This window comes from Frankliniella occidentalis, unplaced genomic scaffold, assembly GCF_000697945.3.
Source record: "Frankliniella occidentalis isolate FOCC.00 unplaced genomic scaffold, Focc_3.1 Scaffold15, whole genome shotgun sequence".
NCBI classification, from domain to species: domain Eukaryota; kingdom Metazoa; phylum Arthropoda; class Insecta; order Thysanoptera; family Thripidae; genus Frankliniella; species Frankliniella occidentalis.
Genome location: NW_026267145.1, coordinates 2,584,154 through 2,597,088, shown reverse-complemented (window position 1 = coordinate 2,597,088; position 12,935 = coordinate 2,584,154). Strand labels below are relative to the sequence as shown.

Below are 12,935 nucleotides of genomic sequence, written 5' to 3'. Positions count from 1 at the left end.
CTGAGGCAGCTATCACTCATCTCCTTATGCCGACCAATCTACCGCCGCCCTCTCGGCGCCTGCTCACCCGCCCCGCCTCACCCCACCCCGCCTCGCCACGCTAGGCCCCGGCCATACGCACGGCCGCGTCCAAACTTCGCACTCATCACTTATGACCCTCCGCGGCGCCCTTTCTTTTCTGTCGTACACAGAGTCGTCTCTCCGCCCCAGGCGCCCGAGTGTGTGTCGGGGGTGGGGGACATCCATTTGCTGCTGCCGAGGCTTCTGCTACGGACCAACTTTGACTGTTTCAGTTGGAAGTAGAGAAGACAGGACGTGATGCGGAGTATCGCGATCATGACGTCCTCTAATGGTTGTGTTTGAAGCACTCTTGGGCCAGGGTCCGCATGGCGTTTGCCAATATCGCCATCATTTAGCGAAAAAGTTCGCTAACTAGTTCCAAAAGAATATATAACTGCGCGTATAGTGAAATGATTTATGATTCTAGATCAAGACACCTTCTGCGTACACACTGTTAGATTTCCAATGCAGTATTCTTGAGCAGTGGCTAAAGGTCGGGGCATAGTTTGGGGTTGTTGCCGCTCGGGTACTTGTCCACCTCCTGCAGGAGGACGAGCGTGCCGGCCCAGACCTCGGCGGCCGTGTCCTCGATCTGGTCGTCGGGGAGGATGAAGCCCTGCTGGCCGTGGTTACCGGCGTCCTCGCCAGTGTCCTTTGAGGAGAACCTGTGTGGAGAGTCAGTTGCATGTTAGTGTAATTAAATATACTGTCTGGCGCACCAGACGACGAATTGATGACAAAACCGACATTTTTCCTTCATAATTTCATCGAAAGTCAATTTGTTGTTAGTGAAATGTATGACAGATGGCTTACTCTGGTCGCATCTCGAACACGTAGGTGTATGGCACGCATTTGCTGTACACGTAGTCAATAGAGCTGCCCGTGGCTATGTCTGCAGACATAACAGAACTAAATAATTCATCTCTACAAAAAAAACACTCTCTTGGCAGCGTTATCTGCCCTTCACAGCTCTTTTGTATAGCTCCACTTTAAATTAAAAAATAATGGCCCTGTGAAAACCAAAATGTTAGGCCTCCTCTCCATGCCAAATAGAGCCGTGCTTTAGACGAATAACTATTTCCGTACTGCTCTCAGATGTTGGTATATTTTTCTGAACGGCAGAGGTTTTACTCTGTACTCACAAATGGTCTCGGCGATACCTCCGTATTTGTAAGTCACCCCGTTCTTTGCTTTAACGGCTTCGGCCGCCTTCGCGGCTATCTCGTTCTGAATACCGGCAGAAAGAATACTCATTAGGCGTCCACGTGATCACACACGTATTTTGAGGAGTCATCATGACCGTACCAGATGGGCGTGTCTCGTTGTGGGGTTCTTGGTGTAAGACCAGGGGAACATCAGCATCTGGCCGTAGGCGTGCAGCGCGAGGTAGAGGCGCATCCGTGGCGCCAGAATGTCCACGTACTTTCTGAGATTGCTCGTCTCCGCCTCGGACTCGGCGTGGGGCCCCGCGTAGTGTTCGGAGTAGACGATGTTGTTGGTACCGACGTCTGCAAGACCATATGGAACAAGTGATGTGGTAACTGTGGCTTTTATTGGTCGGTTGAATAGTCTTCATTGACTTTCAATGAAGAGCTTACCCTGCCAGTGGAAAGGCCAGTTCCGATTGGCGTCCACACCCTTAAAGATGAGCCAATTTGTACTACGAGTTTTTCGCCAGCTGCGGTTCTGCGGACACAGCCGAAACAAATTATGAATTGGCTACTTCTCTAGCTTTTAAACACACAAAAACGTAGCTGTCAGAACTAAATTTGGGGATAAATAAATTTAGAGGTAGACCAATAATTAGCTGTGGTGGCTAATACTTTGGTTCGTTCTGAAAACTCATTTTTGGTGTTTTGGTTGTCAGACAGAACCGGTTGGACCTTTGCAACCAAGCTTTGCTGTAGAAACTGCTATCTCAAGCAGCTGTAATTATTAGCTTGTACAGAGAATTTCAGATGTTGTCATCCCTTCGTTAAGTAAATTGTTAGTTCCGACGACTAATTCTTTTTTCAGTGTACTATTTATTCTCTGCAGCCAAACTGGAAACTGCGACAGATAGACACGGCCACCTTTATTTGTTTTTCTTTATCCGCAACACGCGCTTATTGGCAAACACTGGCGTAACTGTATGCGAATCATAGCAGCGTTTTTGCGTTTTCTCTTTAATGACGAATTTATTTTTGGGGTATGAATATTTGAAGTTTATAACGTGTGCTGCTGCATCCTTTCGCCCCACATCTCAAATTCTGTTCTACTGACCCCTACTAGCACTGTTAAAACCTGGGGAACAATTTTTTTAAAAGCGTTATGAAAGTTCCAGTTTCATTGTAATGCGTTGAAGTGATGAGCATTGCGGACAAATTTGTTTCTAAAGCGATTTGTTTACGAAGTTGCAAAAGCATTACAGAAACAAAATGTTTAGAGATGTGGAGCCGATGTGAAGCAGTCAGTTTCTTCTCAGCTAAGTTTGTAATGTAACCCATTTGTTTGCAAGGAATTCACAGCGTAACAAGCGTATGCGATAGGCAACAAAAACGCAAGGACGGTGCTTCCCACCTTGGTCCAGGTGTAGACGTAGCCGTCTGGGTTGACGCAGGGGAACATGTGCCACTCGAACTTCCTGACTATATCGTTTTCATCACTGTTGAGGATCCGGTCGATGAAGTAGGTGGCGGCGGCGGGGGCGATCCACTCGCGGGCGTGGATGCCTGACTCGAGCATGACCACCGGCTGGTCGGGAGCGAACGTGATGACGACTCCCTTCATGTCTAAACCCTCGTAAGATTTGCCGATAGTGTGGACCCTCACGGTATCAGGGTTGTTCTTCTGCAGGTCATCCATCCACTTGTAGATCTGCAATGAGCTCGATTCGTTAGACTTTGTAGAAAAATATTATCAGTCAATGTAGGAAAAGTTTCCGAAAAAGTAAAAATACAGTTACTGACAAACTAAAACTTTCGAGATTTTTGGATAATGTGAGTCGATTAAGTTAAGTCATAAAGAAGCAAGTCTACGAAGCTGTGTGCAGCCCACGTTGCTGCAATACCTCAGCCTCAATGTACTGACTGGTAGCGAAAACCCATTCCTACAGGGCATTGGTCTACAGCGCGGAAGAAGAAGAACAAAAACGGAAGGTGGAAAGGACCCGCTCTGTCCCCCTCTCCTCTACTGGGTGGAGTGGGGGTGCACCCTGGGAGATGTGAGGGGCAGGCGGGGAGGAGTGCGGGTGCCTTTCCACCTTCCTTTTTTGTTCTTCTACTTCCGTTCAGCGCTGTAGACCAATACCCTATTCCATTATTGTGATGTGATACCTTCTCTAGAGGGTAGTACTTTTTCCAGTTGAGGGGCTCGTCGTCAGCCGTCAGAGTGAGGGAAGCTTGTAGCGTCTGATTTTTAATTAAACTGGAAGATAAATTGATGAAAGGTTTGGATTATTGGTTTAATTTTGTGAGAAAAAATAGGGCCGATGATGATACGTCATGTTTTAATCTACAAGGAAGAAACGTTTTTCGCACCTGTGTAAATCACTGATAACTTCCCCGTGCTCGATGCCTCGGCCGTCGAGAAAGCGGACGAGCTCTTGGCGCTGCTCGGGCGACACGCTGACCTCTACGGGGAGTCCCTCACGCCACAGGTCGAGCTACGGGCAGAGACAATATCGTCCGCTATGTAGGGAGTATGCGCCTTCTGGGCGATCACACATTTCAATTTGTTTATAAGCAAAGATAAACTGATAGCCTGCTGTTGTTGTTCAAACACTTTGGCTCGGTCATGTTGTTAAAAATTCAGAATACTGGTGTGACATTCGTTATAGCGTGACATGACGTATCTGCAATGGCATGCAGCCTGCGACGAGAGAGCGAGGAAAATGCAGTACGTAGTCACGTATCTGACGTGTCATTGTAGGGCATCATGACACAATTTACGTTTCTGACTTAACGTGATGGCACGGTGTTTGGACATAACAGTGCGGTTTGAGTGGGAGAGACTCGTTACCATGGGATGCTTGTCCAGGTACTCGTGCAGGGCGCTCTTCTGCTCCTGGGTGCTGGGGGTGATCTGCAGGACGGTGTGACCGGCGAGGTGGTCGGTGTCCGTGTGGCCCAGGGCGGTCACCGCGAGGGCGGCCAGCACGGCGGTGAGGAACAGCATGCTTGCGGCCAGCGGCAGCAGTCTCAGCGTCCGCCAAAGTTTACGTGGCTATTCAAACAATTTTTGAAATCGAACGTGCAAAAAAATACGAACACTTAACGCCAAAGGGTGGTAAAAATTTAGCAGTCTAAAAAGAATAGTTCAAAAATTTTGGCCAGCTGGGCGACTAGTACTCTCACCAGTAGAGAGGGCGGACGGGCAGACGTGTTGATTGCTACAGGGAAAGTGAGTCTCTGGCGTTCACCGCAGTGCGTCTTCTTATCCATTGCTAGCCACTCAATTACCTGAGATAGTGGCGCCAGAGGTAGCGTACACTGCTCTGTACTCTTATTCAATATTCCCCTCACATTTTGGTGAAATGACGCTTTAAATGTTATTTTTAGTATTTTTTCATCGCAACTTTAGGCGCAATATTTGGCACAAGGTTTGCATTTTGTTTCAGATTTAGCGGATCAAATTATTTCAAGTTGTCCTTGCCTTCACATGCACAGGGAACTGTGTAGGAACTCTTTTCTATCATGTGTGTGACGCGTTCGTATCACGTGATAACTTAAGGACGCCGGCGACGTCTTTGGCGCCTCGTATGGTATATCGGCACATCGGAACAACCACGCTCGGACCCCGAGGGCCCTCTGTCATCTCTTGTGAGTGGCCCGGAAGGTAGGCAATCTGTGCAACAAACCCGTGTATAGTAGGCAGAGGCAGGCAACCGACAGTGCCCCCCCCCCTGTCAGACGGGCCTTAATACGCGCCTGGGAACAACCTGGGAAAGAAAAAGTGGTGAAAGGCGATGGGTTGGAATATGCAACCTACCTGACTGAACGCAGCGCAGAACCTCGTGGTTTCAAAGGTTGGCTTTTGTTTTTTTCACTTTTGACCATGTATTTTTAACGAATTTTGAGTTGGGAAATACACGCGTTGAGTTCCAGCAGTTTTTGCCGGGCCCCACTAACTATCCCGCCCCGGCCCGCCCCCCACTGTAGAGGCGGTTGGCTCGGGTTGGAGTACCCTTTTCAGCCGCGTGAGTGCGTTGCAGGCTGCCAATGCGCAGGGGTTGCTGGCGGACCGCCTCCGAGTCGCTCCGCCGCCCGTGCAAGCGCGCGAGCTGGGGCCAACGGGACTGCGCCCGCCTGCGCTTTCGGAGGCGCCCCAAGTCTAGCTGCAGGCACAAAAGCGGTCGCTGCTGCGCGCGAATCGTGGGCGCCCAGGTGAAAACGCGCCACGTGCTCGACGCGTTACGAAACACACACACACACACACACACATACACACACACACACACACACATACACGCGCGCGCGCGCGCGCGCTGAGGGGCCCTTGTGTCTCCTCCACCCCTTCCCCTTTCAGGCCATTCACAGCCACGCTGTACGCATCGCACCCCCGCCCCAACTTCGATACCCCGACCCCCCTTTCACTCGCATCCCCTCCCCCTCCCTATCCGCACCCACACACACACACACGTAGTCGCCTGTGATCACCGGCACACAGGGAATAAATGTGAAGCGCATGTCGGGACGTGCCACACAAACACACTCGTACACCATACAACCCCCCCCCCTACACACACACACACACACACACACTCACAGGCGCACGCGCGCTTACACGTGTGCACGTGCATGCCCACGCACGCATTCTACACGCATGAGGGGGTTGCATGATATTGAAATGTGGTTCTCCCGGGAGCGCCGGCCATGGCGCGGCCCCCGCTGCGCGCGGCCACATCCCGCAGCCTGGAGCAGGCGGAGCAGGGCGGAGCAGGGGTCCGGGAGCGCCCCCGGGTACACCGCCCCACGCAGTGTACTATCAGCAGCACTCAGTCCACCCGCACTCACCATAAAAGTCAGAATTTCCCAACAAAAGACTGTCAAAATAGTTTTGAAACATGATTTTCCGTTGGGGGTGGGAGGGGGCACGTTTCAGAGGGCGAAACAGTTTATGCGGTGGTTCAGATTCAAACTTACACGCGAGTTAGTGGTACTTATGTTTCATGCGATGTTTGGCACTGACGGTCCCAGACGGGTATACCTTTCTCATCGTTGACTACCCTACCTTGCTCTCCGCAGTGGACCACAATGGACCTGACCGAGCTGGAGCCATCCGACTACTGACGACTGCCGCCCGGGGAAGTCCGGCTCGGCCGAGGCGAGGGTAGTATCGCCCTGGGTCCTATCCGCGGGTTCGCCCCGAGTTGCACTCGCCAGCCGCACGACACAGTCCACCACTCTAGGTACCTGTGATACGAGGAAACGAGGGGTGCAGGCAGGGTGAGAGAGATCTCTGTACACCACCGTGTGAGCGCATGCATGCTGCCTCTCTCTCTCTCTCTCTTACAATCGTTCCGGATCGGGAGTAGAATTACTTGCGTACCAGAGAAGAAAACAAATTACGTGGGACCAGCTGGTCAAGCTTAGGAAAGCAGCACTTATCGTACTACCTAACAACAAATAAGCAAACTGCGTTTCCACCTCATCCAACGGATATCTAAGGCCATAAATAAATCAGGTAGTTTTACACTTTCTATTCTCGACGCAGGACTTGTAATCAATCTCACCCCTCCTTTTTTTCCCGCCGACCTGGCTCATTTTGCTGACTTAACAATCTGTCAAAATTTTGCTTGTGTGTTCGCGCTTGTTTATGCATTTTAAACAAAGGCTGCCTCCGGGCCGACGGTCGGCACCGACCCCTCCCTCCTCCCCGAGGACCCAACAAAAATACCATGAGTTTATTTATATGGCAATATTTTTGCCGCTGTCCCTTTGATTTCCACCCTGCTTCGCTTTCCTTTATGTTCACACAATTTCCATGTCTTTCCTTTTCCACCTATTTTCTCTGCGTCCCTCCCCTTTCCTCCCCCACCGTCGTGTATATAAGTCGCCGGCGCCCTTTTCAGAACACTTTTCCTCTTCTCTCCCCTTCTCTCCACCATCCCCCTCCCCCACGTCCATTTTTATTTTTCGAGATTTCTGCACTTGATGAATGAAAGGCGTATGCAAATGAATATAGGTTTGAAAGAACAGCCCGAGAAGTTTCCCCCCGCGAGTCTGAGGAGTGGGGTGTGACGGGGGCAGGGGGGGGGGGCAAAGGTGAGAGGAAGGAGGAGCTGGAGAGGCGGTCCCACTGAGGCGGCTGGGCGGCCCTTTTCGAAAGTGCGTGTCTTCTTTGAGCCCCTCCGCTGATGCATTAGTTCGCCTGGAGGATTTGATAATGACTGAGCGTGAATAAATCATGACGATATACAATCCTCGCAATCTGAAAGTTGAGCGCGAGCGCGCCGACCCGTCTACCTCATGAAGGACCATTCTACCCCCTCCCTCTTCCCCTCACCAAATCCGCGCTTCTGCTGCTCTCTTCGAAAAGATATCTCACACTTTCCTTCTTCCTCTCCCTCGAAAGTCTGTCATCTGTCTACATATACACCTCCTCCTCTTCCCTCTTTTCTCTTTCCGCCTACGAACTAACTACAAACAGCATAAGTAAGCGTCGATTCGTGGGAAAAAATTCTCTTGGGAACCTGCGTTTGTTTGATCTGTTCGCCCCTTGTGTCGCCTTGTGGTTTAACTAGCGAACTACAACTTTAACGCTTTAACTGGTGAACTTTTAACTTAACTATAGTCTTACCTACTGATACTGCGTAGCTCATCATATGCTAAAACAGTGAGTAATTAGAATAGTAAAAGCTTGATAGGCAACTTTCTTTAATAACCCTCATCAAAGTTGAAGATACTATTGTGTGTTTTTGTGTGTGTGTGTGCGCGCGCTTGTGTGCGTGCGCGCACCTGGAGTCTCTTCCCAACGAATGAACGCAAGGCTGTCGGCTATGGGGTATCGCCAACGGGAGACGTGGGGCATCGACGTATCAAGAGCCAAGAAGGGAGTGCTGACCTCGGCACTGACAGCCTCACAATGCGTCGTCTTCTTTTTATTTTACTCATTCGGACATCCAGACTTGTTCATGTCGCTGTTGTTGTTATTCACGCAGAGCATGCTGATCTCTGCTACTCGGAGGCGAGATTTGCTATGAAGTGCACGTTATCTAACGCCTATTGGGTAGGCAACTCACCACCCACGTATCCCGTATGCACCCCCCCCCCCCCCCCCCCCTTCCCCCTTTCCCCCCCCCCCCCCCCCCCGGCCCCTTCTAATGAGTTTACGTCATTATCCATGTCCAGAGGGAATGGTCGCTCAATCAGTACGCAGGCGCAGAACACGTCGGGAGACCAATTTATGTGTGTGGGCGTGACCTTGAAAGCAGCTGAGATATCAAGGAAAAGCTTATCTTGTTGACGGTGCCAGTGTCGCCTATCGTTCGCTGGCAGGTGCATGGTGCATTGCTACCCACAGCTCGCACTCTGCTGACTGTAAACAGGAACTTTCATTATTATTATTATAATAATATGGCATCATTTAATCCCACTGGTAAGCGAATTGAAAACATTCTTAAAATAATGACTCCTCTCCAGAAAAAAATATTAAGGGGCAGAAGTGTGTAGTATTGCTTTAAAGGGCATTTAGGTGGTAGGCAAAGTGGCGTTGAAGGATATGAGACGACAAATCTGTTGAAATTCTGAGACAGCCTTCATGCTGCTGTGAGGTTGTCTATTGTGCAAGTTGAATGTGTCCCCGGCAAGGACTTGTAGACCTTACTTCACAAAAAATACAAAGTGCATGCCCACAAATGACTACTTCAGTCCCTATTCTTCACTTAAGATGACCGATTCATTGCTCTTTCAGAATCAATCTTAAAGTGTCCTCAGGGCAAATTGAAAACCCTTGCCACTTACGCTTTTCCCAGGGCAATGTTTTTAGTTTTAGAGTATTTTATTTATGTTTATCAGATCACCAACATTTACGCTGGAACCCTCTGAGAGGGGAATGGGTGCTAGTATCCCCACATCGTATGAAACGACCATGGAGTGGACAGGTTGAAAAGACCTCGGATGAAGAAATACCAGAATTTGATCCTAAAAATCCACTATGTCCAGGGGTAAAAAGATCAAACGGTGAAGTAAGAATTCATTCCGGCTCAATACATGCCCAAGCACATGCCTTTTTGAAAGAGCAGACATTTCAATCAATTCTCTTTCAACCCTTTTTTATTTTGCCAGACCAATCCTGTTTACGACTCAACATTTGTTTTCCAAAATGACTTCCCTGCTCTCCTTGAGGATGTACCTTCTCCACCCAACACACAGGATCCTCTATTCCGAATGCAGGAGGCTCGTGGAACTTGTCGTGTTATGTGTTTTCATCCAAAATCTAACATAACAGTACCCTTAATGACAAGGGATGAAATTAGAAGTGTCATTGACAGGTTGGAATCTTGTTTGAAAATTATACTTAACTGTGTTAATAACTACCACTATGACAGTAGCTGACACATTGTAATCCATCAGGTGGATTGAGCAGCAAGAAGAACTTGGACAAAAATTTGAATGGGTTCAAATTTTTGAAAACAAGGGCGCCATTATGGGCTGTTCAAATCCTCACCCTCACTGTCAAATTTGGGCTTCCTCATATATCCCTAATGAAGCCCAAGTGAAAAATGAAACCCAACGTTCATATTTCCTTGAACATGGAAGACCATTGCTAATGGATTATGTCAAGAAAGAATGTGAAAAAAAGGTCTGCACAGCTTTCCTTGACTTTCTTTCACTGTGGCAATAAGTTTTCTTTAGTTATCAAGTATTTATTTTTTTTGTATAGGAAAGGCTTGTTGTGGAAAATGAGCACTGGGTTGTCGTTGTGCCATACTGGGCAGTTTGGCCCTTTGAAACAATGGTGATCCCTAAAGTGCATGTGTTAAGGTTTACTGACCTAAGCTCCGACCAACGTAATTCTTTAGCTGATATCATGAAGCGGATTACTTCCAAATACGACAACTTGTTCCAGACAAATTTTCCATATTCAATGGGTTGGCATGGTAATACTGGTGCTTAATTCCGTAGTATTTTGTTTTAGGCTGCAGAACCATTGCAAACGGTTTTGTTTTATAGGAGCTCCTACGGGAAAATATGCAAAGGATGATATGAGTCATTGGGTTTTCCATGGAATCTACTACCCACCACTTCTGCGTTCTGCTTCAGTTAAGAAATTTATGGTGGGGTATGTTTTGTCCAGCTAACCATTTCAAATTTTTGTAAACCAATACAACACAATTTTGATTAAATTTTAATTACAGGTATGAGATGTTGGCGCAATGTCAAAGAGATTTGACGGCTGAGCAAGCAGCAGATCGTTTGCGCTTGCTACCAGATACTCACTACAAGCAAAACTAGGCATTGTGTCATCTTTCCTATGAAGGCAGTGAAAACTGACAAAGCGATAATTTTCAAACAATGTAAAGTTGCTATCTACGGAGTGGCAAACAAAGTTGGAAGTTTAATGTAGCTTTATTTTCAGACCAACATGCTTTTCTTACATAGGTATACTCATGAATCATTATTTATTCATGATTACACATATACTTTGAATCCCTTGACTTGTGTGATTACTAGAAAGAGCCCAGATTGCAAAGACAGTAACACTGAGGAAAGTAAGTAATTTACAAACAGAAGTAATTATTTCATCATAAGTGTAAATTAACAAAGAAATTTAAAAATTGAGAAACTTCCCCAGCATCCACATACCTAGAATAATATTGAAGAAAATCCACATATTGATGTAGATAAAATAGTCAATTTCCTAGATATGACATCATTCTTCTGTAATTTGTGCGTTTTAGTACATAGAATGGTACATTTTTCATGAATTAAGAAGTCAAATTACTCATACATAACAAGTGAGCTGTGAGTAAGAATCAGTCTAAGAAAGTTTGCGGTAAATTAAATAAGGGAAGGAGGACAAAGGAGGCAACTTGGCAGTGAAGGAAAATAAATGCTAAACAAAGAAAGAAAAATTACAATCTGATAAAACAAAACGCTGTGAATTAGTATTGTCATGAACCTTTTTTCAAGGGGAGGTTGTTTTACAGAAGACTGGCCAATGAGGTGCATTTTCACTGGTCATCTGTCTAATTCGCCAATGCATTGGCAAAACCTAAGGGGTAAAAATGAAGGTCCAGACAGATATAGTAATGGCCAATTTACATGTTTTGAGTTTGAGAAATGTTGTTCACAAGACCTTATAAAAATATCCATATACAATGTGAAGTACTCTTTTAATCACTGACTCTATCAAGAGACAAATATACAATATATACTTTTGCCTGCTTAAACATTTTAACACACACAATAATTTTATTATTAAGAAAACTATTTTTATCAGTTCCATCAAAAATATGAACCACAAGCCTAGAAACTAAACTCTCATCTTATCATTCACTAATTTCAATCATAGATAAAAAAAAAAAGAAAACATAACATAGGTGACAACATGGGCACTAACAGCTAACAGTAGGTTTAGCCATAGTCAGCTGACATAAAACACAGCTTGCTTCTCACTACACTTATAAAGATTTATTTTCTTCTTTTGACACAAAAGGATCATGGGGTAACTTAGAGTTTGTCAGAGTCAGGACTGATTTGAAGTCAGAAAGGTGCAGTGACTCGAGTATAAATTGACAAGGATATCATCTTAAATCAAGGCATGAAGAATGGATCATGTCTAAGAGACAAAAATGGCCGAATGTAACACTAATAAGGAACTTTTCACACTTGATACAGTAACTGGCTAGATTTATATAAGTGTGTGGCAAATAATAAACACATTTAATTTACCATCTATAAGTGGAAACAACAAATTACCCCTTGAGATATTAATATTGAACTGACTTCACCTCTATTTTGCATCTTAACTCTACTCACTCTTTCCCATAGCATAATAAATCCTATCATTTATTCTTAACCTGTGAGGGTGATCAATTATTTTTTATCTGAAGAACAAAGACACTTGCATACTTATTGTCTCACGGACACTGATTGATTACTTATGACTTAAGAACATAAAAATATTTTCTCTTTCCGTTCCAAATCATGTCTGTGCATAATAGAGAATGTAAAGAATGACACATTTGATACCATTTCTCTCTTGTTACTTTTGATGCAATATCTGAAAAGACAGGACATTCTTTTCATCACTAATTTGGCAAGAACACCAAGCGTAATTTGTCAATGGTGACACAAGGCCAACCACAACTATCATATACTACTACATAGACAATGGTGGTAAAATACCAACCATACAACAATCAACATTATTCAGGAGTGGTGATGGAACAGTCATTCCACATAATGCACAAAATTGGTACACTTATGTACACAATCATAAACAAAAGTCACAATTGCAGATTGACAATACTGTCATATGTTTCACACAAGCAAAGGAATTACGAATGAACTTCCATTTACATACATGTGCTTCACAATCTGCAAAATGTGGTGAATACACATGACACTGAAGAGTCCAGTGAAAATGTATGTTCACAATAGCTCAGGAATTTTATGTTTCCCTCAGAGGGGGAACATTTTAACATGAAAATTGACACAGCTTTCAATTATCCAGGAACAACTTAATAACTTAAGATGAGAAACAGGAGTATTCTGAAGAAACTCATAGGAAAACGGGATAAAATCATCGGAACTACAGCCGAGACTATAGCTACACAGGATAAAACCTTGGTACAATACATAAAATGTTGTACACTCCTCACTTCAAATCAAATACAATTAGGTGTTCTTTCCAATCATGGCAGTTGACCTGCAACTGAACAATAATGT

The 12,935-nt window shown here is 45.7% G+C and overlaps 2 protein-coding genes across 3 annotated transcripts; one reads left to right on the top strand and one right to left on the bottom strand.

The window, feature by feature from the left end:
- Window positions 1-461: 461 nt before the first annotated feature.
- On the bottom strand, window positions 462-4,553 carry LOC113205246 (zinc carboxypeptidase-like). Its single transcript, XM_026420788.2, has 10 exons — window positions 4,395-4,553; window positions 4,060-4,263; window positions 3,579-3,703; window positions 3,375-3,465; window positions 2,620-2,916; window positions 1,659-1,746; window positions 1,366-1,568; window positions 1,203-1,287; window positions 874-952; window positions 462-725 (listed from the first exon to the last, which is right to left on the bottom strand). The coding sequence occupies exons 1-10, from the start codon at window positions 4,479-4,481 to the stop codon at window positions 548-550; spliced, it is 1,437 nt and encodes a 478-aa protein (XP_026276573.2). The 5' UTR covers window positions 4,482-4,553; the 3' UTR covers window positions 462-547.
- A 3,844-nt stretch (window positions 4,554-8,397) lies between these two features.
- LOC113204797 (galactose-1-phosphate uridylyltransferase) lies at window positions 8,398-11,579 on the top strand. 2 transcript variants are annotated; one of them, XM_026420120.2, is made up of 7 exons: window positions 8,398-8,637; window positions 9,057-9,226; window positions 9,327-9,532; window positions 9,615-9,843; window positions 9,925-10,141; window positions 10,215-10,318; window positions 10,400-11,579. In XM_026420120.2, the coding sequence occupies exons 1-7, from the start codon at window positions 8,616-8,618 to the stop codon at window positions 10,403-10,405; spliced, it is 954 nt and encodes a 317-aa protein (XP_026275905.2). In that variant the 5' UTR covers window positions 8,398-8,615; the 3' UTR covers window positions 10,406-11,579. The 2 variants fall into 2 exon arrangements, with proteins under 2 accessions (XP_026275905.2, XP_026275897.2); XM_026420112.2 differs by having other exon boundaries at window positions 8,401-8,637; window positions 10,215-10,323.
- The last annotated feature ends 1,356 nt before the right edge of the window (window positions 11,580-12,935 follow it).